Source organism: Ahaetulla prasina, chromosome 14, assembly GCF_028640845.1.
Source record: "Ahaetulla prasina isolate Xishuangbanna chromosome 14, ASM2864084v1, whole genome shotgun sequence".
In the NCBI taxonomy this organism is placed as follows: Eukaryota; Metazoa; Chordata; class Lepidosauria; order Squamata; family Colubridae; genus Ahaetulla; species Ahaetulla prasina.
This window is the reverse complement of record NC_080552.1, coordinates 20,658,191-20,683,522: the sequence shown is the minus strand read 5'-3', so window position 1 is coordinate 20,683,522 and position 25,332 is coordinate 20,658,191. Positions and strand designations below refer to the sequence as shown.

Below are 25,332 nucleotides of genomic sequence, written 5' to 3'. Positions count from 1 at the left end.
AGTAAAAGTACTTTTCTTTATTTGCAAATGAAATCAAGGCGTATTCTTTCCTAAATATAATCAGAGGCAGCCTGACAGGAGGGGAGTTTGTGGAGAATAGGAGGAAGGGGGTCAGGAGGAGGAAGAGGAGGACTATGGGAGTCCTTGGTGCTCTCTGAGCTTGGTTGTTTTCTTGCGAATGTTTCATGACCCAACTAGGTAACATCATCAACGCTAAAAGGAAATGGAGTTTGTGGAGAGGAGGAGGAGTGGGCTTTGCAGAATTAAGAAGGGGGAGATGTGGAGAAGACTGAGGGGTCCTTGGTGCTCTCTGAGCTTGCTTGATTTCTTGCGGATGTTTCATGACCCAACTAGGGAACATCATCAAAGCTAGAAGGAAGGGGGTGGTGGTTGGGATTTTCTTGGTGATTCCTCGATTAGGCTGTGGCTTACTCTTTGATTGTATGCCTGAATTGTGTGTTCCTTGGTTGGGGTCTTGTATGATTAAGCGTTGAGTGGGTATTGCCTTTTGTTGCCTCTAGCATTGTGGCAACCTATTACGCTCCTTCACCCTCCCCAGATGTTCTAAAGTTCCCCAGATGTTCTAAAGCTGTGTTTCTTGTTCACAGCAACCTCAAGATGTGTGGACTTCTCCAACTCCCCAAATTCCCCCAGGAAACACTGCTCTGAAAGAGTTCTGGAGACCACAGATTCTGCATTATTAACTAGTCTACTTTATTACCGGTTTTTGAGAATGCAAATTCCCCACCTTAAAAACATACCGGTACCTTTCTATTAAATTGACTCAAGAAGAAGCAGAAGAAAAAATGAAAGAAAATGGGAAAACATCTTTATTTATCTCGTATGTCTATATTTTACACGCTTGCTTGTAGGCAAGGAGGGATGGCTAATTATACAAATGTGCAACAAAATGCAAACCCAGCCATTTAATAATTCGTTAAAACGCCATTAAAATTCATCAGTGGTACAGACTCCTTCTAATGAAAGCTCCCATCCAGATTCTCTGAGGCTGGATGAGATCATCTTTACATATTGATGGATATCAGTGGATATCAGAGAGGCGGAAACAAATCGGTTGATTTTTCTTGGTGAAAAGTTCCAAATATTCTAATGGTGATAAGGGACAATCCGACTCGGGTACATCTGCAGTGTGGATTTTACTAACTGGATTCATGACCGGCTTAATTTAGAGGTCAAAAATCTTCAAAATATCAAGTTATGCAACATCATCACTAACAACAACAACAACAAATATTAACATCTCTTCCACCTATGTCAGGGGTCTCCAACCGTGGCAACTTTAAGCCTGGAGGACTTCAACTCAATGCTGGGAGTTGAAGTCCTCCAGGCTTAAAGTTGCCAAGGTTGGAGTTATGATTTCAACCTTATAAGAGCTACGTAAAGCAAATGGGTCCATCTCTCCAAAGCTATTTTTAGTGACTATTTCAATGGTTTTCTTCCAAGGTTCTACAGATGAAGAAGCCCGAAATTGTTGCATCCACTGCAGGGATGTTTCAGGGCATCGTCGCTATGTTTGGTTCCTCACTTTCTTGGCCGCCTTATCGTGGCACTAACTTCAGAACGATTGGTTTCTCCGGAACTAAGAATGCTTGGTTGCTCATGACCAGAGGAATCTGTGGGAGTGGGGAAGAATGGAGAAAGAAGTTAGCAAACAGGATAACTCAACTTAACTTCCAGGTTCACAAGGTTGAAGGACACCGCAAAAGGTCAACGGGAACCTTTCCAGGTCAAAAACAGAACTGTGGAACACAAACTCATTCCTGCTTGAAGAGTGCATTAGTGTTGTGTCTGCGCCCCCCGAGCCGAGCCTCCTGCCAGAAAGTGACTTGGAAAGTGAGGGAAAAGGGCCATCAGGACTTACCTCGGGAGCACCGGCTTCCCTGGCTCAGCTTTAGGAGCCAGAGGCAGGCCAGGTGGAGGAGATAACGAGGCCTCCATCCCCTGACTCTTTCCCCCCCCCAGGTCACGCCTCCAGACCCGGTTGATGGCAATCAGGCCTGGCTGGACCCTAGGTTTAATAGGCAGGAGAGGCGGGAACAACAGAAGCAAGGGTGGGGCAGGCCTAGGAAGTGCTGAGTCATGGAGCCACACCCCACAGGATATAAAAGCAGCAAGGGCTGCTATACCCCTTTGTGGCAAGGAAATCAACTGCTTAACTAGAGCTGAAGTACTGTTTGTTCCTGGTTGACTCATCGGCAGCAAGAGAGATAACAGAGACACTTGGCAGACGCTTGCTAGTTTGCTGCCAGAAGCTGATAGTTGTCGGCTAATTAAGTCATCGCTCAGACTGAGGCGAGGGGGACAGAACAATTGGAGTCCTCCAAGGTCCCATCCAACTTTGTTATTCCATGATTTGATATCTAACACCTTTGAACAGTTTCGGGGATACTAGACCAAGAAGGCTCAAAGTTGTACAAGATTTCTGCTGAAGGGCTGCTCCTGTAGAAATCTCTAAGGGTCAGTGGCCTTGCACTCCCGCAGGTCTTCCCTCTGCTTGGAAAGCCTATGCTCCTAGTCTTGAGTGAGGTGCTTCTACTAAGCCTCCTTCTCGGTCAGATCCAATTTGAACTGAGCTCTTTTGCTAACTCTTTCTCATGGTGGCTGCTTAGCTCCAACAACTGCTTCCTGTTGGGGTCCTAAGGATCCCGGACAGGGAGAAGAGGAGGGGCTGGCAGGGGAGGGGTGAGTAGAGACCTGCTGGGCGTCCCTCAATGTAAGTGACATTGAGTTGGCCATGCCCACCCAATCACATGACCCACCTAGCCACGCCCACTCAGCCAGTCATTAGGCAGCTCATATTAGTGGTTCGTGGGATGTAAAATTATGAATTTAGCAGTCCCTGAGGTCCCGAAAGGTTAGGGACCCCTGGACTAGAAGACCTTCAAGGCCCCTTCCAACTCCGTTACTCTGTTAACAGATCTAGACCAGCTCCCGCCTTCTCACCGGTGTTTCTTTGCAGACTTTAAAGGAGAAGCGCTGCATAATGACGGCAATAGCGACTTTCATGGTGACCAACGCAAATCTCATTCCGATACAATTCCGGGGTCCAGCTCCGAAGGGAAGATATGTGTAGGGGTCAATGTTTTCTTTGTTTTCTTTGCTGAACCTGGGTGAACAGAGGAAGGAAAGAATGTCCAGAGCTGTAAGAAGGAGCTAGGACAGTGATGGCTAATCTTTTTGGCATCGCGTGCCAGGAGGGGGGGGTTGTGTGTGTGCATGCCCACACCCATAATTCTATGTGCCCTGCCCCAACGCACGCGCACATGACCCCCTCTGCTTCCCTTGCTCTTGGCACGCAATGGCCTGGTAGGATGATTGAGAAGAATTCACAGTAACTGAACAAAAAGAGGTTTTGGTCGGGACAAGGAGTGTGTTGTGCCTCGTTCGCCCCCCTCGCCGCAGCGGGCCCTTCTCATCTCCTGCCAGACATTGATAGTACAGAAGAATGTCCTGGCATGCCTCCAGCCGCCAGTCCTGGCACCATGCCCGGACAGTCCGAGCAAGACGAATGGCCTGACATGCCTCCAGCCCCCAGTCCTGGCACCATGCCCAGTCAAACGGAGCAACTAAATCCCTCCCCCACAGCATGTGAGCCTGAGGAATATGAAGCCAGTCATGAGATGGTATTACCAACAGCTGGAGGCTGGAGAGATCCACGCTTCCGGAGAATGGAGAGGTGACGTCAGCAAAAGGAAGGGAGGGGCAGGCCTGGATAAGTGCTGAGTCATGGAGCCACACCCCATGGCCTATATAAAGGATCTGCTTTCTGGCATTCTCTGAGTCAGGCAAAGTCTAATCTGGATTGCTGAAGTCACACCTTGGATTCCTGCCTGCCCTGAGGACTCTGATAGGACTTTGGCAGAGCTGCAGAGGCACGCTTGATACGGACTTCCCCGACCCGGCCATCAGAGGAGGAGTGGGACACGACAGAGTGGTTTGGGGAGAACAGAACAACAACTGCAAGCATCTGGTTTGTTTGTACCTCTCAGGCCTGAACTCTTCTGGTTCCGGCCAGTATTCGGGGACCCGATGCAGGACGAGGGGTGGGATCATCACCACGGTGCCTTTGGGAATGGTCATCCCGTTGATTTCGACGTCCGTCTTGCAGACTCTTTCAATACGCCCTCCGAGAGGATATACCCTTTGGGTTTCATTCAGTACCATGTCAAGGTACTCCAGTTGCATGATGGCGTCATAGGTAAGAGGTGCCTTGGAGGGATAATTAAAATAATTCACCTTCTTTCATATCCTTTTCTTCCCACAGATTTGAGGCAAAGATCTCCCTTGCCCATTTCCACGTTGACTCAGGGTTGGTCAAAATAGGGTCACAGAGCAGTGGTGGGTTTCAAAAATTTTTACTACCGGTTTTGTGGGTGTGGCTCGGTGGGTGTGGCATGGCTTGGTGGGTGTGGCTTGGCTTGGTGGGCGTGGCTTGGTGGGCGTGGCATGGGAAGTGTAACATCTCCATTCCCTCCCCACTCCAGGGGAAGGATACTGTAAAATCTCCACTCCCAATGACCAACTCAGATTGGATCCTGCAACATTATCCTGGGACACATATATCTGCCTTCTTTTTGTGAATTACAATCACGTCCCACCCAAAGGGTACTTTTTTCAAGAGGCAGCTGGACTTTCTGCTTTTTCTCTGAAGAAGACATTTCACGTCCCATCCAAGAAGCTTCTTCAGCTCTGACTGGATGGTGGATGGATATGATCCAGCCAGAGCTAAAGAAGCTTCTTGGATGAGAAGCGAAACATCTTCAGAGAAAAACCAGAGAGTCCGGCTGCCTCTTGAAGAAAGCACCTTTGGGATCACCAGGACCTGGAGGACTGAGAATCTCCATAGACATATAGCAATCCTCTCACTCCTTACCCAGGGGTGGGCTTCAAAACTTTTAGCAAGGGGTTCTGTGCCCGGTTGCTGGGTGGGTGTGGCCATGGTGGGCGTGGCCTAGTCAGCCTCTTGCACCATGGGGGGGGTGTGTTTTTGCCCTCTCTGGGCTCTGGAGGCTTTCCTTGAGAGGGTGAGGCCCTCTTCCCGAACTTTTGGTAGGCCCGTTTTCATTCTCCCTGAGCCTCTGTGCACGCCCTGCATTTATCTGCACCCAAAACGGGCCAAGTGGGGACTCCTGGGAGGGGAGGGGAGGGGAGGGGAGGGGAAGTGTGGGCAGAGTCAGCCAGGAGTGGGATTTGGGAGTTCTCCAAACTGCATAGAATCTTAGCTAGAGGTTCTCCCGAACCCCCAGCAGCCTACCTTACCTTGTCGGGTAGAACAGTATCTATTTCCTCTTGCAGCTTCCTCTGAACATCTGGGTGAGTAGCTAAGCTGTAGGCCATGTAACCAAGAGAATTACTGGTGGGTTCATATCCAGCAAAAATGAAGATAAACGCCTGGGCTAGAATTTCTTTATCGGTCAGGCCTGCAAAATAGAAATTAAAAAAAAAACGAATTGGGTGATACAGCACAGAAATATTTACTGCGGGCAATCGTTACGACTTCGTACCAAGGATAATAATGCACCTCGCCTCGTATTGTTTTATGTACTTCGAAACACAGCTAAAAGGTGTCAAACTTCCTAGGGCGCCATAGACATTGATCGATGCTGACTTTGTTTTAAAGAGGAAAAAAAAAATCACATATGCTGTCTTTTTTTTTTGTTTGTTTGTTCTTTGAACCATCTGTTTCTTGGAAAAGAACTTCTCGCTCGAGTTCAAGATAGACTTTGGAGGTGCCGTTGATTGAGACTTTCAAGATCTACTAGAGTCCAAAGTTCTTTAAAATGTAGTGCTAAGCTGTGGAAATGAGCATGTGGTCTACCCCAGCGATGGGGTTATCGTGGAGAAAATCTACTACGGGGCTGCTAAAAGTTGATAATGATTTGATGACGCATAATCAGTCAAGTACGTGGACTCAGTGGACGTTGGCCACAGAATTGAGATGGTGGATCTTAAGCAAATCACTTCCAGGGAACCCCATCGTACATTTAACAAAACAACAGAGGTGGAAGGGACCTTGGAGATCTTCTAGTCCAACCCCAAGTGGCTGTTCAGTCTCTTAAAATTTCTTGGCTGTTTATGACCATAAATGACAAGTCAGTTAGCTAGGACTTATCAATCAATAGAAATGCGCCACAAAACTTAGAAAATGTGTAATGCTAAACGGGAAACGTAGGGATGCAGTGGCTCAGCGGCGAAGACGCTGAGCTTGTCGATCGAAAGGTCGGCAGTTCAGTGGTTCGAATCCCTAGTGCCATGTAACGGGGTGAGCTCCCGTTCCTTGTCCCAGCTTCTGCCAACCTAGCAGTTCGAAAGCAGGTAAAAAATGCAAGTAGAAAAATAGGGACCACCTTTGGTGGGAAGGGAACAGCGTTCCGTGCGCCTTTGGCATTGAGTCATGCCGGCCACATGACCACGAAGACGTCTTTGGACAGCGCTGGCTCTTCGGGTTTGAAACGGAGACGAGCACCGCCCCCTAGAGTCGGGAACAACTAGCACACAGGTGCGAGGGGAACCTTTACCTTTACCTTAAACGGGAAATGGAGCAGTATTACCTTTATATGAGTGATCCAGTCCATTGCTTGTAGAGTTTTTGCCATTCTTTACGGAGTCCTTGTTGTTGTTTTGGGAGTCAATCATCATCTGGAGGAAATCCACCCGGCTCTGTGGATCAAATGAACGGACCCATGAAAACCGACAAACCAAGAATGAAACTTGGGCGTCACTAAGCATTAAGGGAAAAAAGATAGGGACAAAATATGGGTAGCCGGTGGTGAATTAACCATTAAGCAGACTAAGCACCAGGCCCAAAGGGTGCACCACAAAGTTGAGAAAGAAAGAAAAAAACCTTCCTTCCTGTAAAAGACTACTTCAGCTTCAATTGCAACAATACAAGAGCAAACAATAGATTCAAACTTAATGTCAACTGCTTCAGACTTGATTGCAGAAAATATGACTTCTGCAACAGAGTTGTTAACGCTTGGAACTCACTACCTGACTCCATAATCTCTACTCAAAACCCCAAAATCTTTAACCAAAAACTGTCTACTATTGACCTCACCCCATTCCTAAGAGGACTATAAGGGGCGTGCATAAGAGCACAAAAGTGCCTACCGTTCCTGTCCTATTGTTCCCTTCATTATAGTATTATATGCATACTTTTACTTATTTTTTTTTAATTTACATTTATATCCCGCCCTTCTCCGAAGACTCAGGGCGGCTTACAGTGTATAAGGCAATAGTCTCATTCTATTTGTATATTTACAAAGTCAACTTATTGCCCCCCCAACAATCTGGGTTCTCATTTTACCTACCTTATAAAGGATGGAAGGCTGAGTCAACCTTGGGCCGGGCTTGAACCTGCAGTAATTGCAGGCTACTGTGTTCTAATAACAGGCTCCTTACAGCCTGAGCTATTACGGCCCTTATACTTTTACTTATATATACTTTTTTCTCTCATGATGGGTTATTGTTTATGTTGATGATTGTGACAAAATGAAAGAAAAAAAAGAAAAAAAAACAATGAAAATTTGTAAAAAATAAAAAGCACCAAGATTTGTCAGTGCTTAGGGCACCAGTGAGCCTTAATCCGCCTCTGTGGGGAGCCCTCAACATAAAACCATTCACTTAGTGACGATTTGAAGTTACAACAGCACTGAAAAAAAGCATGAGTGTTTTTCACACGTGATCAAACTTCAGCCGCTTGGCTATTAGAAGCCTGTTATTAGAACACAGCAGCCTGCAATTACAGCCTGCAATTACAACCATGCACCTCTTCAAGCTAGTGCTTTTCTTTAAGCAAATAGTTTGGAAAGAATAGTGTGCCCCCCCCAAAAAAAACCGCCCCTAAAATAATAATAATAATAAAAAAAGAAATGAACTTTTAGCAGAGGCCATTTCCTCAAAGAGAATTGATAATGGGCCGTGGTAGCTCAGGCTGTAAAGAAGCCTGTTATTAGAACACAGCAGCCTGCAATTACTGCAGGTTCTAGTCTCACCAGGCCCAAGGTTGACTCAGCCTTCCATATAAGATAGGTAAAATGAGGACCCAGATTGTTGGGGGCAATAAAAGTTGACTTTATATATAATGTACAAATGGATGAAGACTATTGCTTGACATAGTGTAAGCCGCCCTGAGTCTTCGGAGAAGGGCGGGATATAAATGTAAATTTAAAAAAAAAAAACTGACTTGCATTTATGACCGGTTGTAGAGCCCCAGGCTCATGTGATCTGGTTTTGTGACTTTCTGACAAGCATGGGGAAGCCGGATTCACTGAACAACCGTGTGACTCACTGAACAACTGCAGTGGTTCACTTAGCCACGATGGCAAAAAAAAAAAAAGGTCGTAAAAACGGGGCAAACCTCGCTTAACAACTCTCTTGCTTTGCAAGGGAAATTTTGGATTCGGTTTTAATCGTAAATCCAGGACTCTCTGTATATGCACAAATCCTTTTTCCTTGGAGAACATTTGCTCAACTGACAGCAAACAGTTTACTTACTAGCACGGATGATGTTCCCTAGTTTGGTAATGAAACATCTGCAAGAAAACCACCAAGCTTAGAGAGCACCAAGGTTCCTTCACTCAGGATTTTCTCACCCGAGACAAAGACTTTCTCCATTAAGCTTCAGTAAAAATCCTGGTGCTTACCCCTTGGCCTTCCTTCAGCCGCGATTCCTTCATTTTTGAAAAAGATTTTGCGAAGAAGTTCAGAGCTTCCTTTGGAAAAGCGGTTAGGTCCAAAGCGTTGAAAATTGGCATGAGTCCTGGGAACATAACTAAAAAAGAAATTCATTGTGAAAAACACCACCACGTCCCTGGAGGAAAACAATATTTTATTATACATTTGTTTCTTTCCTTCGAGTGCCCAAGGTGAGCAACGAATAAACATTAAGAAGATTTATTCAAAAGGCCACACTCTGCAAACGTCAATGGCCGTCAGGCGGGTGTATTAGCAAACCTCTGGATTATGCAAAGATGCGTCCTCTTCTACGGAAATAACATGTAAGGTTGTGTTTCTATCACAGCACGAGAAACTCAAAGCAGCGCCATTATCCCTCGTTAATTGGGAGCAGGCAACTTGCCACCTTAGGTTCATACCTGCTGCTCGGTTTAATTTCTTTTTCAAAAAGCGCCCCGCAAAAGATGAATCCAAGCTGTTCAGAAAAGGGAAAGAGAAACAGCAACAGAGAAAGAGGTGGGCGAACGGGCGGAAAGAGGTCCCATCGATTTTGCCTTCGGTTAGAAATACCCATCCAACAATGAAATTACATTGGACCAAAACTCTAACCTAGGGGTCCTCAAACTACAGCCCGACGAAGCCATTAATTCGGCCCGTGTGGGACCACGAGGCTGTCCCGCCCACATTGCCCCATCTACTTGCCGGCCCCAACCCACCTTCTGGAGGCTGAAGAAGCCAAAACCGGGCACGCGGAGGCCTCGGGAGGCCAAAAATGAACCCATTTTTGGCTTCCCCAGCCTCCAGAGAGAGGGAGAGGGAGAGAGAAAGATACACACACACGCACACACACAACAGAAGACCCTCAAACACACCCCAAGGCAGCCACATCCCTTCACTAACCCGATTTCCACCACCCCCCCACCCCCCAAGGAGCATAACAAATTGAAGTTATCATAGGAACGAAATTGTGTGCACTGTTACCGATAGGTACATATGTGAATAAATCAATATTAGAATTATATGTAGAAAAGGTAATTTGAAATAAGGGAGAGAGAAAGATACACACACACGCACACACACAACAGAAGACCCTCAAACACACCCCAAGGCAGCCACATCCCTTCACTAACCCGATTTCCACCACCCCCCCACCCCCCAAGGAGCATAACAAATTGAAGTTATCATAGGAACGAAATTGTGTGCACTGTTACCGATAGGTACATATGTGAATAAATCAATATTAGAATTATATGTAGAAAAGGTAATTTGAAATAAGGGAGAGAGAAAAAACGGATATGTAACGAAATGTTGACCGGTGAGAAATTGTTGAAAAGAAGAAAATTGTAAAAGATGCTTTTCTGTTTTCAAAAAACCCCCACAAAAACCTGTTTAATATTTTTTTTAAAAAACCAAACAAATCAAAGTTTAATTTTTGCCTGTTGTTTAATGGACTGCTATATTGGCCACGCCCACCCAGTCACGTGACAACCTAGCCATGCCCACCCAGCCAGTACAGCCCCCTCCCCCCAACAGTCTGAGGGACGGTGAATTGGCGCCCCTGTTTTAAACTTTGGGCTATGCACGCAGTCTCAGGTTCAATCACACACAACCTTCCGTGAGTAGATTGCAATCAAGACGGAGCACCTCCTAAGAGAAGAAAGTTTTCCCATCTCTAATCTCAAGCGCAGCAGCAGGTCCGACCAACGGAATGAAACGGAGAGCCGGAATTTCTCTGGAACGAGTTTGGGGGAAGACTTGGCTGGATTCCAGAAAGCAGAACTTACATGCAAGAACGATCCTTGGATCGAAAGCTCTGAATTTGGTGAGCTTCTTGATCTGCTTGACGAAAGGATCTTTGGGATTGTTCATGGAGTTGATGTCTACCCCGAAGGAAGTGCTGGTGACCACGTCCATGCTGTAGGCCCCGAAGACGCTGAGAAGAGAAAGGAGAGTAACAGATGATCCAAGCTGCAGGGGTGCGGTGACAAAGATTTAAGAAACGGCTGCAAAGCCTGACAGAAGATACATCAGAACATGTGTAGCCAACACAAAAAAAAAAAACCCCACAGTTTCCTGATGGGGCCGGTTTGTTAAACATCCATTTCGGCTCTGGGAATCCCACACACATCTGGAGCATGTCAAGTTGAAGAACATAGGCCTGATGTCACCAGCGGCAGCTTTCCAGGGTTCTGGATTGTAGCCTGAGCCAGGATTGAATTGAGACATTCAACGTCCAAGGCCTGTTGTCGCAGTTTGTTTGCTACTTTGGAGGTTGCAATTGGCTTTGTTTTCCAGCTCAAGAGCCCAGGCTCATCCTTCATAGATAATTTGGGCAAAAAATGGTTTCTACCATTTCACAGTTTCCCTATTTCTGATCTTTACAGATATGAAAAGTGTTGAGATAATATAGCTAGACAGAAAGACAGATAGACAGACAGACAAACAGAGAGAGAGGATCGACAGATAGATAGTAGAAAAAAGATAGATAGATAGATAGATAGATAGATAGATAGATAGATAGATAGATAGATAGATAGATAGATAGATATAGACAGACAGATAGAGGATGATGGATGGACAGATAGATGGTAGAAAATAGAGAGAGAGAGAGAAGAGATAGACAGACAGACAGACAGACAGACAGAAGATGATGGATGGACAGATAGATGTAGAAAAATGATGAGAGAGAGGAGAGAGAGATTGGATGGATGGATGGATGGATGGATGGATGGATGGATGGATGGATGGATGGATGGGATAGATAGATAGATAGATAGATAGATAGATAGATAGATGCCAAGACTTACAAAGATAGATAGATAGATAGATAGATAGATAGATAGATAGATAGATAGATAGATAGATAGATAGACAGACAGACACAAATAGGAGAGCGAGAGATACTAAAATATCTGTATTTTGCTGCACAATTCCTCGAGCTCTTCAAATCCCTGGATTTTAATTTGCAACTTTCCCTAGTATAAATATACTTAGCATTTGCAAACAAACCCCATTAATATAATGCCTTTTTCCTACATTGTTTTCATCCACAGAGGCATTTTTGTCCAGATTTGTCCCAAGCGTGTGAAATGTATGGCGACGGTACATGTTTTCAACGCTAGCCACATTTCACTCTGGGTAGCAGTCGGGAAAGGAGAAGCGGTTTTCAAAGACGGCATTACGAAGGCCATCTCTCTCCCACATCCCCACTTGTGCCAGCACTGCATGGTCTTCCTGCTCCAAATAACTTACTCTTTCACGTCTATGGGCTCATCTTTTTCCATTTTCTTCTGAACGTTTTGAATTAAAATCTCCCCGTAGTGTTTAATGATGGGAAACATCTGAAAAAAACAAAACCACGGGTTTTAAACATGAATGGGTGAATCCCTTTCTTAGTTGCTTATGTGCTCCAACAAAGCCGGTGGCCGATTCATAAATAATTACAAACCCAACTGTGATGAAGATAGTGGCAGTCTTTCTTAAGTTTGATTGATGGGTTCCTTAAAATTGATTTTTCTTTCTCGGTGGGGCATTTTAGGGCTGAAATGGACGAAGCGGCTAATCTGGTCCAGAATCGATGTTCTTTGGAGATCTGTTAGGGCTGTTTGTAGAACTAAAATGTCTCTTGAGCTATATGGCCCTCACAGTCCATATTTACTCAATCCGAATAGAGCTGGAAGGGACCTTGGAGGTCTTCTAGTCCAGCCCCTGCTCAAGCAGGAGATCCTAGCCATATCATTTCAGACAAGTGACAGTCTCCTCTTGAAAAACTCCCGGCAACCTCTGAAGCAGTGGTGAAATCCAAATATTTTTACTATCGGTTCTGTGGGCTGGCTTGGTGGGTGTGGCAGGAGAAGGTTACTGCAAAATCTCTATCCCCATCCCACTCTTCTGCAAAATCCCCATTCCTTCCCCAATCCTGGGGGAAGGATACTGCAAAATCTCCATTACCTCCCCATTCTGGGGCCAGCCAGAGGTGGTATTTGCCAGTTCTCCGAACTACTCAAAATTTCCGCTACTGGTTCTCCAGAACCTGTCAGAACCTGCTGGATTTCACCCCTGCTCTGAAGGCAACTTCTGTTCCACTGGTTAATTGTCCTCACTCTTAGGAAGTGTCTCCTTAATTCCAGGTTGCTTCTCTCCTTGATTAGTTTCCATCCATTGTTTCTAATCTTGCCTTTAGGTGCTTTGGAGAACAAGTTGACCCCCCCTCGTCTTTGGGGCAACCCTTCAAATCTTGGAATACTGCTATCCTGTCTCCCCTAGTCCTTCTTTTTCTCTAGACTAGCCAAACCCAAATCCTGTAACTGTTCTTCATACTCCTAAGCAACTCTAGGATCGCCCTGTAAGGTCATCAGATGGTTAGAAGAAAGTGGGGGGAAGACATGTCTCCTAAATAAGCAATGTAGAAATCCCTCTTCCTATGACAGGTGTGGGGCACGCTTTCCAATTTCTGTTGTGGCTCCAGCCCCCGAACCTGGCCCCATGCCCGAAAGTGACTCTGAGAGTGAGGGGGAAGGGCCGGTAAGGCTACCCTCAGGAGCACCGATTCCTTTGGCCCGGCTCCAGGAGCCAGAACCAGGCCAGTTGGAGGACATAATGAGGCCGACATCCCCTGATTCCTCCCTTCCTCAGGCTACGCCTACAGACGCAGCTGATAATCATACTAATCAAGCCTGGACCGACCCGCGCTTCAGAAGATTAGAGAGGCAGTGTCATCAAAGGGAAGGGTGGGGCAGGAGCCCCACCCCACAGGATATATAAAGAGCTTTGGGACTGCTCTCACTTCTATGGGAAGCAAATTAGCTGAACCGTGTCAAAGTGAGCTGAAGTCTTAATCTGTTTGAACTTTTTGGCAGGCAGCTGCGTTTTCTCGGCCAGGACTGATAAGAGCCGTGTAACCACTGACTGTAGGCCAGCTCGTTACTCCAAAGTAAGGACGGAGACAGAACAATTTCCTTTTCTCTACTTTTTCCTTCCTCCCTCCCTCCCTCCCGCCATTCCTTCCTCCCACCTTTTCTTTCTTCTCTTTACTCCTTCCTCCTTCCTTCCTTCCTTCCTTCCTTCTTTAATTCAGCTCTAGCTTTGGGGCAGAAAACGAAGCTTAGCGGAGACAACTTCTTTGAAGAAAGAAGTTGAGAAACTGAATAGAGAAAGTTCTCTGTTCTTTTAAGGTTTCTTTTCTTGTTACCTCTTTCAACTTCCCACTGGTGAAGGTTGGAGAGAGCACAGTGCGAATCCTCTTCCATTGTTCATCTTGGGTCATAGAAACTGCGTTTTTTAAGATGTCTGGAGCAGGGAAAGCCTAGAGATCAGGAAGAAAACATTACACAATAATTTCAAAAACTCAGCCATGTCTGAAGAAACTCTTGGATGCAAAACATCACCAGATACCATGATGGTTATAAATAGTGGTGATAAATTCACCCCTCTTTTGTGGAGGTGAAGGCATCTACCACCTGCTCCCAACTGCGGCCCAACTTAAAACTGATCTAAGCAAAAATCTCAACCCAGACTCAATTTCGCATGTTTCGGAATACGATAGAGAAAAATAAAATCCAAACTTCCTCTTCCTATCTTCTGCTTGAACATATAGCTGTACATTTTGCTATCTGATGGCTCAAGAAGCAAGAGACTTACTCGCCGGTTGGTAAAAGTACTGTAGCATTCTTTCACTAGGACAGCCTTGATAACTGCAGAATCCAATACAGCAATAATAGGTTGACGGCCATCATAAAGTCTGCATTCAGAAGGAAGAAGCACAAACAGATGCTATAAGCATATATATATATATATATATATATATATATATATATATAGTCTCTGAGCTTACAGTGTAGCCTTTTCTACTTGGCCCCTCTTCTCTGAGCTTGTAACATAGCCTTTTCTACTTGGCCCTTCTTCTCTGAGCTTATAGCGTAGCCTTTTCTACTTGGCCTCTTCTTCTCTGAGCTTATAGCATAGCCTTTTCTACTTGGCCCTTCTTCTCTGAGCTTATAACGTAGCCTTTTCTACTTGGCCCTTCTTCTCTGAGCTTATAGCATAGCCTTTTCTACTTGGCCCCTCTTCTCTGAGCTCACATCGTAGCCTTTTCTACTTGGCCCCTCTTCTCTGAGCTCACATCGTAGCCTTTTCTACTTGGCCCCTCTTCTCTGAGCTCACATCGTAGCCTTTTCTACTTGGCCCCTCTTCTCTGAGCTCACATCGTAGCCTTTTCTACTTGGCCCCTCTTCTCTGAGCTCACAGCGTAGCCTTTTCTACTTGGCCCCTCTTCTCTGAGCTTATAGTGTAGCCTTTTCTACTTGGCCCCTCTTCTCTGAGCTCACAGCGTAGCCTTTTCTACTTGGCCCCTCTTCTCTGAGCTCACAGCGTAGCCTTTTCTACTTGGACCCTGCCCCGGTTTGTTGACTGGATCTTCCATCATCCCCATCTAGCATTTCTGAGGAGGATGGGATGTGTAGACTGGTATTGCTGAAGCACCCTGAGTTGGGATTGACTTATTGTCATGGTAGTTGTTGTGACCCAGGTTCCTGGACCCGGACTCCTGGACTCGGATGATTCAGAAAGTAAGGGAGAAGACCTGGCAAGCCCTGCTTCTCTTGAGCCCTTGCCCTCCCTGGCACCCATTCAAAGGGAGGAGAAGGGGCCGGCAAGACCTGATTCTCTGGAGCCTTCTTCTGATTTGGCAACGCCCCAAGAACAGTTTTGGAGTGATGCAAGACTGCGCAGGCGTGACTGGCGTGCGCAGCAGAAGCAGCGTTGGGATAAAGCCAAGTCATAATTGTCATGCAGTGACATCTGCAGAGACTATAAATAGGAGGCGGGACTTCCTGGTTTTTTGTCTTGGACAAAGCAATGAATTTACGTGGGCAAACTGTATCAGTGGAGGGAAGAATATATTCGTGAGTAATTCTGGCCTTATCTATAATTTCCTCGTTATCTCCAGAAACTTGGCAGGCCCGTGGGTAGACGTGGCCAGGACATCTATCTATGTAAATAAAAGGAGAAAAGAAGGCCTCTGACTGACTCTTTGCTGGGAGTATTGGGGGGAGGGAAACAGAACAGTAGTCTTTATGGAGAATCTAAAATGGAATGAGCGATGGTTATATGTTAAAGAAAACTCAAGCAATCAGAAGAGTTCCTAATTGCTGATGGGTTCTCAGCTACACTTTTCTAGATGATGGAGTTGATGGAAATAACTTTTCTTCCCTACAGACAGCCACTTGTACCTATACTCCATTCAGTTGCCCAACTCTCAATAGACTTAACCTAACCAAGAACTCACAGAGGAACCAGGTCAACCTCAGGTCATGTTGAAAAACTAAATTGGGTCATCAAGTTGTGCGGTTGCAACCTAGACAGAGAAGATGACAACATTCTGGCCAAAGGCAAAGGCAAACCACTTACTTCCTATTGTCAAGAAGACACCATGGATGAATATGTCCGTGACATAATCAAGAAAACATTTGACTCACAGGACATTTTTACATTTACTAGTGGGTTACACAACCTTATCCCACCAGACTTGAAATCCTAGGCTTAGAAAACCTGGAACTCCGTCGCCTTCGACAAGACCTAAGTTTAACTCACAGAATCATCTATTGTAATGTCCTTCCTGTTAAAGACTACTTCAGCTTTAATTGCAATAATACAAGTGCAACCAATAGATTTAAACTTAATGTTAACCGCTTTAATCTAGATTGCAGAAAATATGACTTCTGTAACAGAATCATCAGTGCTTGGAATACTTTACCTGACTCTGTGGTCTCTTCCCATAATCCCAAAAGCTTTAACCAAAAACTTTCTACTATTGACCTCACCCCATTCCTAAGAGGACCATAAGGGGCGTGCATAAGCGCACAAACGTGCCTACCGTTCCTGTCCTATTGTTTTTTTCTTTTTCTCCTTCTTAGATATATATGCTTATTCCTCCTAATATTTACTCTTATATATGTTTATACACTATATAATCTTTTCTGTATGATACTTATATATATTGTTGTGACAAAATAAATAAATAAATAAATAAATAAATAAATAAATAAATAAATAAATAAATAAATAAATAAAAATAAACCTCCAATGCAAGCAAGATGATTAGGGGGGCTGGAGGCTAAAACATATGAAGAATGGCTGCTGGAATTGGGTATGTCTAGTTTAATGAAAAGAAGGACTAGGGGAGACAGGATAGCAGTGTCCCAATATCTCAGGGGTTGCCACAAAGAAGAGGGAGTCAAGCTATTCTCCAAAGCACCTGAGGGTAGAACAAGAAGCAACGGATGGAAACTAATCAAGGAGAGAAGCAACCTGGAATTAAGGAGAAATTTTATGACAGTGAGAAAAATCAATCAGTGGAACAACTTGCCTCCAGAAGTTGTGAATGCTCCAACGCTGGAAGTTTTCAAGAAGAGATTAGACAGCCGTTGGTCTGAAATGGTATATAGGGTCTCCTGCTTGAGCAGGGGGTTGGACTGGAAGACCTCTAAGATCCCTTCCAACTCTTGTCGTTCTGTTCTTTCTCACAAATGAAAATAGGGACGTGCCCACCGGAAATTCCTGCCAGAGATCATTTTGTGAGCTCTCCTGCCCTCCCTCTTCACTTTTCATGTCAGAGAAAGCTGTTTACAGTCTGCGCTTAGATCTGCTTACTTTCTAGGAAGAAGAGGTTTCTCTGCGCCTTTCACAGCCAAGAGGATAATCTCCCAGAAAAATCATATTTGAAAAGGGCAACTATTTGCTTTGTTGTCGCACCAGCAACAAAGCATTCTCCTGGCTAGGAGCTTATCAACAAAAAGCCATTGTGTGTAGCTATTGTACAACCGGTCCAGCTTTTCCCCCCCTCGATAGATCTGCGAGGGGATGGATAGCTTTAAAAGATGTCAGAAGGAGCTGTGGAAAATACCCACCAGGGCTCCAAAGAGAAGAGAGAAACATCTGGATTTCTGGTTAATTCTATAATTTGCGACAGCCGTGGTAGCTATGAAAGAGAGAGCCAAGGACCCTTGGATGGCTAGAACTTCGCAGGCATTTCTATAACCTTGTAAATATATGCATAATAAAAGAAAGCTATAACTTCACTCAGGACTATAAACTGCAACCTGTTTAAATAAATATTTTTATCAAGCTGGTGAGAAGCAGAAACGAATTCAGAGTCATCAAACCTGCTGATGAGCATTCAGGGTTGGCTTTGTTTTTATTTTTATTGATTTGTTTCTTCCTTTCCTTCCTTCCCTCCCTCCTTCCTTCCTTCTTTTCTGTCTTTCTGACTTCCTTCCTTCCTTCCTTTCCTTCTTTGTTCTTTGTTCTTTCTTTCTCTTTCTTTCTTTCTGTTTTTCAGTCTTCCTTCCTTCCTTCTTCCCTTCCCATCCCTTCCTACTTCTCTCCCTTTTTGCCTTCCTTCTCCTTCTTTCTCTCCCTTCCTTTCCTTCTCCTTCCCTCCCTCCCCCTTTCTTTCTTTCTTTCTTTCTTTCTTTCTTTCATCCTTTCTTTTTGGGCCACCCCTAGTCTCTGTAGATCTGAGCTGAGAACTAGAAACTTGTAAGAAATAGAGCGCTCACCTCCAGATCTTCCCATATTTATTGAAGCATTCACTGTCAAATTTCATAAATCCCTGGAGAGAAAAAGATTTTAAAGGTTTAGGGGAAAAAATGGATTTTGAGAGTTGAAGTCCACGAGTCATAAAAGGGCCACCGTTCCCCATCCTGATCTACAGGTTGAGTTGGTCCTCTAGATATCTGTCAATACTCACTTTGCGGTAATTCAAAATTGTCCCAAAGAACGGCAATAAGGATGGACCTGGAATCTCCACATTGCTGAGAACGCGAAATGGCCAAACTCCATATCTGGAAAGAGAAAGAAATGCGATTCAAACAAAGCCAGGAGATGTTTGCTGCACTGTGTGTGACTGAGTAGATCATACTCAGTTGGCTACGCGCTGAAGTTTAAAAAATAAAATCGCTGTGAGATTCTTGGTGCTCTCTGAGCTGGGTTGTTTTCTTGCAGACATTTCATGACCCAACTAGGTAACATCATCAGTACTAGAAGGGAGGAGGAGTGGGGAAGGGGGAGGAGGACGATGACTGTTGGGGTCCTTGGTGCTCTCTGAACTTGATGGTTCTCTTCAGGGGTGAAATCCAGCAGGTTCTGAAAGGTTCTGGAGAACCGGTAGCGGAAATTTTGAGTAGTTCGGAGAACCGGTAGTTTTGAGTAGTTCAGGGAACTGGCAAATGCCACCTCTGGCTGGGCCCAGGAGTGGAGTGGAAATGGAGATTTTGCAGTATCCTTCCCCCGGAGTCAGGTGGGAATGGAGACTTTGCAGTATCCTTCCCCTGGAGTTGGGTGGGAATGGAGTTTTTGCAGTATCCTTCCCCTGCCACGCCCACCAAACCACGCCCACAGAACTGGTAATAAAAAAAATTTGATTTCACCACTGGTTCTCTTGTAGACCTTTCATGACCCAACTAGGTAACATCATCAGTGATAGAAGGGAGGAGGAGGAGGAGGAGGAGGAGGAGGAGGAGGAGGAGGAGGAGGAGGAGGAGGAGGGGGACTATTGAGGTCCTTGGTGCTCTCTGAACTTGATGGTTCTCTAGCAGACCTTTCATGACCCAACTAGGTAACATTGTCAGCGCTAGAAGGGAGTGGGGTGTGCTCTCATTTTACGTTCTAGTGGCTTGCCCTGTCAACCCCTCTCCCCTTCTAGCACTGATGATGTTATCTAGTTGGGTCATGAAATATCTGCAAAGAACGCCACCACGCACAGAGAGAGCACCGAAGACCTCACCGTTTAACCTTGAACTTTAAATATTCTCTTCTAAAAAAAAAAAGAAAAGAAATCACTGCTAACTAGCTACGATGACTGGATTCATAAAACCTGCCAATCCCGAACTGTGGAACTGTAGAATATGGGAAGCAGCTCATGGAGTTGATAGATTCAATGGCAACAAAGGGTCAGTCCAATATCTCAGGCCAAAGTTGTGGGACTTGTTCCTTCTAACCATAATAGATGTGTCGTGTCCCACTCCTCCGCTGACGGCTGGGTCCGGGAAATCCGAATCAGGCGTGCCTCTGCAGCTCTGTCCAAAGTCCTAGCAAAGTCCTCAGAGCAGGCAGGAGACCAGTAAGTGACTTCAGCAAGATAAGTTTGACTTTTTGCCTGACTCAGAGACTGCCAGAAAGTAGCTCCTTTATATAGGCCATGGGGTGTGGCACCATGACTCAGCACTCATTAAGGCCTGCCCCTCCCTTCCCTCTGTAGCCTCCGCCTCTCCAATCTTCTGATGCGAGGGTCACACCAATCAGCTGTTCTTGGGAGTAAACCCTCCTCAGGCTCACCTGCTGTGGAGGAGGGGGAGGGGTCTAGCTGCTCCGTTTGCCTGGGCATGGAGTCAGGGCTGGGGCAGGGAGATTCTCCTTCTGCAGTTTGTGTGGGCATGGAGCCAGGACTGGGACCGGGAGGCATACATTCCTCAGTGTGCGGGAGCAGGTAAGAAGGCCCCGGCTGCTCTGAGGGCGGGCAAGACACAACAAGATGAAGCAGAGCCTGATGTCCCACTCCTCCCCCCAAAAAAAAATTCTCTCTCTCTTCTTGCTCTCTTCTTCCTTGCTTCGATGGCTCCCCGTGGGTTGTTTTTTTTTTTCTTTTCTTCCAGGCATGGTGTCAGCCAGGATATAATTGCCGAAGGGAGAATGCAATCATGCCTGATAAAGATGATTAGAAGACTCAACCTCATCATAACCAACGAGCCTCTCAAATAATAAAATGACCGCTTAGTTAAGTGACTTGGAGAGATCGGTGTTAATCAACGGAGCGGCCGTTTTCATTCTCATCCTGCTGCAGGTAAGTCGAAACCTGCTCGACTGAATTCTTCCTCTTATTCCAGAGTTCAAAGGGAAGGAGTCGGTGCGCCCTTCTTCAATTTCATCTGGATAACCTCTTCATGATGTGGTGTAAAACACACGGGGACATTGAACATACAATTGGTACTCAACTGCTTTGAAACTCGTCAGATTTGGTATTCAACTATTTTGATGCAAAAATTTGGTCCCGGTACTCCTCGTTTGTTTAAACAAATGCTAGCAAAACACAAGCTAGAATTTTCCGTGTCAGCTGCCTTGTGACTCATGACATTATTCCTTATGGGAGAAAAAATGCTTGGTACTCATCGTTTTTGATACTCATCACACCTCCCAGAACTAATGAACGATGAATACTAAGGTACCACAGTATCAGAAACTGTATTTTATTGACTTGCATCACATCGGCAGAGATCTAGCTGTCTTCTTGAAATAATTACCTTCCAAAGATTTGCAGCTTTGAACATGAAATGAGGGGCAACACCTCAAACCCATTTCAGGGTTTTCTGTTTAACTGATAAAGGGGAATATTTGACATGAGGGCTCCTTGGCGCTCTCTGAGCTTGCTTGTTTTCTTGCAGACGCTTCATGACCCAACTAGATAACATCATCAGTGCTAGAAGGGAGTGGGGTATGTGAGATGATGGAGGAGGAGGAGGAGGAGGAGGAGGAGGAGGAGGAGGAGGAGGAGGAGGAGGAGGAGGAGGAATAGAAGGATTGTGGGGTCCTTAGTGCTCTCTAAGCTTGCTTGTCTTCTTGCAGATGTTTCATGACCCAACTAGATAACATCATCAGTGCTAGAAGGGAGTGGGGTATGTGAGAGGGAGGAGGAGGAGGAGGAGGAGGAGGAGGAGGAGGAGGAGGAGGAGGAGGAGGAGGAATAGAAGGATTGCGGGGTCCTTAGTGCTCTCTAAGCTTGCTTGTTTTCTTGCAGATGTTTCATGACCCAACTAGATGACATAATCAGTGCTAGTGTTTTCTGTTTAAGAACAGCAAGGTGCAAAAAAAAAAGATAGCTTCTTACTATTCTCAATCACCCAGGTAGAGTTGTTTGGAAGTTGAATTACAGCAACTGGACGTCTGTTCTTTTCCTTCTTCGCTTGAAATATTTCCCTGCTTATCCAAGCAGCTTCTTCCATCTGAACAAATTGGTCAGGAGAACCTCATATATGTTTTCCAGGATGGTCTCGTTCAGGGTTAGGGAAGAAATCAAATCCCCCTCGAAGACCTATACGGGATTCCCCCCAACCTGCTTGCTCAGACGGAAGAAGCTCCTGGGATAAACAGCGAAACATTTCAAACCAACAGGACAAGACAAGAAGTCCAGTTGCCATGACTCGACTTCCAGATGTAGCTACTCCTGGTTGTCAAGGTAGGAGGAGATGAGGTTGGTGTTTGTTGCGATCAAGTGCCACCCACTGAAATCTCCTGCACCCAGCCACCCTTTCTCAGCTTCTAAAAATAACTTAACTGAGATTTATTGATATTTAGCCTGGTAAATGATTCACCAGCTTCTTTTTACAAGCCTGGGCGAGATATTTTATAAGTAACTGAAATATAGATATATAATATAATATAACAACAGAGTTGGAAGGGACCTTGGAGGCCTTCTAGTCCAACCCCCTGCCCAGGCAGGAAACCCTACACCATCTCAGTCAGATGGTTATCCAACATTTTCTTAAAAATTTCCAGTGTTGGAGCATTCACAACTTCTGCAGGCAAGTCGTTCCACTTATTAATTGTTCTAACTGTCAGGAAATTTCTCCTTAGTTCTAAGTTGCTTCTCTCTTGGATTAGTTTCCACCCATTGCTTCTTGTTCTACCCTCAGATGCTTTGGAGAACAGCCCGACTCCCTCTTCTTTGTGGCAGCCCCTGAGATACTGAGATATCTTATCATCGATGTTTAGAAATATCTCATTCGGCTTTGGGGTCCTGGGATTTTCTCTAAGTAGGGTTTTCTTTGAAAACAGCCTGGGAAAATAGGTTAATCCAGTTTCTAACCTTATTCTCAAGGTGAGAAATATATATATTTACATATATATATATAATTTTTATTTATATCATATTAAAAAAGAAATTGGACATAGTGCAACCGTCCTGGCATAGTCTTTGCCATACACACTAAAATATAACATAAATATCTTATCTACTCAGCATACATTGCTAATTATATACACTTACATATTTACATATATTACATCATCTTTCAGTCAACACATCATGGTTCTTTACTGTTCCGACTTCCATTTCTCAAATCCCTCCATTGGTAAAATCTATTCCAACTCTCGTAGTATTCTGTCTCTCCTTTATTTTTTTTAGTTCTAGCGTCAACCTATCACATTCTGCACAGTCTAATATGTTTCTTTATTATTTCCCCAGAAATAATAAATAATTTATTAATAATTTATTAATAATTTATAGAAATAATTTATTATTTCTACAGGTACTGGTATATTCTCATTCTTCCATTGTTGGGCATATTCCATTCTCGCTGCCATGATGATATGCAATATTAAACACGTTGATCCTTTACTGTAACCTTCTGTTATGATTCCTAATGGAAATAGTTCTGGTTTAAACGCCAATCCTTGTCCCATCATTTTTTCCAGCCACATCTGGATCTTTCGCCAATATTCTTTTGCTTTCCTGCACGTCAAGGTCAGGAATATTGTTCACCCTGTTGTGGGTCTGAGAAAGCGACTTAGATGAAACCAGTGGTGGGATTCAAGTAATTTAACAACCGGTTCTCTGCCTTAATGATTTCTTCCAACCACCAGTTCACCAAACTGCTCAGAAAGTTAACAACCGGTTCTCCCGAAGTGGTGCGAACTGGCTGAATCCCACCACTGGATGAAACCCATCCTGAGAATTATTGGCGCGGGAACAAGATTTGAACCGGGAGCTTCAAGTTCTGGAGACGTATCTCTTAATGACTATGTTCAATTAAAACATTCTGGATAGAAGATCATTATTCATTACCACAATCTGAGCTGGGATTCGTAGCTGCCCATTAACGAATAAAAAAATGGGTGCTGGGTGATTTTACTCTTTGTAGACTGGTCACACCCATTCACTCTGTTATGTTAAAATTTTGGGGGACCTTGGTGCTCTCTGAGCTTGGTTTTTATATTTCGTTACCCGAAAAGGTAACATCATCAGCGCTAGAACTTTGCTCAGACGGCGTACCCAACTCTCTTTTAGCACTGATGATGTTGCCTACATGGGTTACGAGACGTCTGCAAGAAAACCACCAAGCTCAGAGGGCACCAAAGACAGTTCAACCTCAAGCTACAAATATTCTATCAACGCTGAAAATCAAGGGCTACCCTTTTCTTGTTCTTTCAGAGCAACGAGGAAAAAGAGCGAAAAGGAAAGGAAAGGTGGAGAACCAACATAGGATACTTACAGCAGAAGAAGTCCCATCAAAAGCACCACCATGAACCAGGTCTCCATGGATAAGGTAGGAAGAAGATCCATTGTGAGTTCTTGGTTCTTGGATCTCCTGGCCGGGTGATTCTTCTAATGAGCTTCAGCTAGAATTCTGTCCTTGAGCGGACAATTCTGGGACAATCTTCTTCTCCCAATTTCTTGGTTATCCTTTGCCAGCCTTGCTATATGCCTGGAGAAGTGAACCTGCCCTGGTGCGACTTTCTGTTATATTTATTTGCAAAAGAGGAGGAGAGCTGGTGCTCCTCCTACTGACACATGATAGGGCTGTGAAGTCAGATGAACTTGCCTGCTTTATTATGAAAGAGCAATTCCGGTCTGGCTTTGTTAGCGAGAACATAATGTACTTCGAAAGTATTATTTTCCTTAACAAAATACACAAACGCATATCAGTGTGTGTTTTGTTAAGTAATCACGGCTGGCTTCAGCTGCACCGCCATTGGGAGCCTGCATCTTTGTGGTTTTGAGGACCACAAAAATGTGGCTTTAGCAGAATGTGAAGCAAGGCTGTTGATTCATGGACTAAAATATTTGTGTATCATTTCTTATATCTATAGACTCAAAGTGAGTTGCGACGAATCCATAAGGGGCGTGCATAAGAGCACAAACGTGCCTACCGTTCCTGTCCTATTGTTCTTTTCATATATATATATATGCTTATACTTCCTTGTTTCTCCCCATATATATGTTTATATATTATATAATCTTTTTGTGTGATGCTTGTGTATATTGTTATGAAAAAATTAAATAAATAAAAATAAATAAATAAAGCAAGCAAGCCAACCCAACCAAGTCAAGTCCAACTTCAAAACATCTCCACTTCTTCTGATGTTAGAGGAAACTGAGACTTTTTTTTTTTTGAATTTATATCCTGCCCTTCTCCGAAGACTCAGGGCGGCTTACACTGTGTCAAGCAATAGTCTTCATCCATTTGTATATTATATACAAAGTCAACTTATTGCCCCCCCCCAACAATCTGGGTCCTCATTTTACCTACCTTATAAAGGATGGAAGGCTGAGTCAACCTTGGGCCTGGTGGGGCTTGAACTTGCAGTAATAGCAAGCAGCTGTGTTAATAACAGACAGACTTAGTCTGCTGAGCCACCAGAGCCACGTTCTCAAGCTGGGGTCACCAATAGTGACCACATCTGTGTTATACATAGCTTTGTGGGTATTGAGCTCCCATGGCATTCTTCTGGCCTGAATTTTCAACTTCCCTGCCTATAACCCAGAGTCCTGAGCTTCCCAAGAACTTCCCAAAGGCAACATGGAAAGGTAAGTTTTCACAAAGTGCCTAAAAAGAAGTTGTTCCTGTAGGAAGGTGCCTCTAA

General features: G+C 44.7%; 1 protein-coding gene and 1 long non-coding RNA gene across 3 annotated transcripts in view; one reads left to right on the top strand and one right to left on the bottom strand.

The window, feature by feature from the left end:
* LOC131185222 (uncharacterized) overlaps positions 1–24,026 on the top strand; it is a 28,409-nt gene extending 4,383 nt beyond the window's left edge. The window contains exons 1-3 of one of the 2 annotated variants that reach the window (XR_009152106.1): positions 20,017–20,182; positions 20,349–20,536; positions 23,900–24,026. This is a non-coding gene — a long non-coding RNA (uncharacterized LOC131185222). Of the gene's footprint in view, positions 1–20,016; positions 20,183–20,348; positions 20,537–23,899 lie in introns of those variants that run through there. The other variant, XR_009152107.1, reaches the window with a different exon arrangement.
* Positions 813–24,206, bottom strand: LOC131185220 (cytochrome P450 3A9-like). Its single transcript, XM_058157544.1, has 13 exons — positions 23,961–24,206; positions 18,446–18,539; positions 18,255–18,307; positions 14,338–14,437; positions 13,889–14,002; positions 11,950–12,038; positions 10,482–10,630; positions 8,667–8,794; positions 6,573–6,681; positions 5,281–5,441; positions 4,004–4,230; positions 2,965–3,127; positions 813–1,634 (listed from the first exon to the last, which is right to left on the bottom strand). The coding sequence occupies exons 1-13, from the start codon at positions 24,029–24,031 to the stop codon at positions 1,560–1,562; spliced, it is 1,533 nt and encodes a 510-aa protein (XP_058013527.1). The 5' UTR covers positions 24,032–24,206; the 3' UTR covers positions 813–1,559.
* Between the last annotated feature and the right edge of the window lie 1,126 nt (positions 24,207–25,332).

What these genes read in the sequence shown, in the direction of transcription:
- LOC131185220 (XM_058157544.1), bottom strand. Translation starts at nt 24,031, where the DNA reads ATGGATCTTCTTCCTACCTTATCCATGGAGACCTGGTTCATGGTGGTG. An exon ending in GTACTTTTACCAACCGGCGA is followed by an intron (nt 14,003 to 14,337) that starts GTAAGTCTCTTG and finishes CCTGATCTCTAG; the next exon opens with GCTTTCCCTGCTCCAGACAT. An exon ending in AAGTCTGCAAAGAAACACCG is followed by an intron (nt 1,635 to 2,964) that starts GTGAGAAGGCGG and finishes CCACTCCCACAG; the next exon opens with ATTCCTCTGGTCATGAGCAA.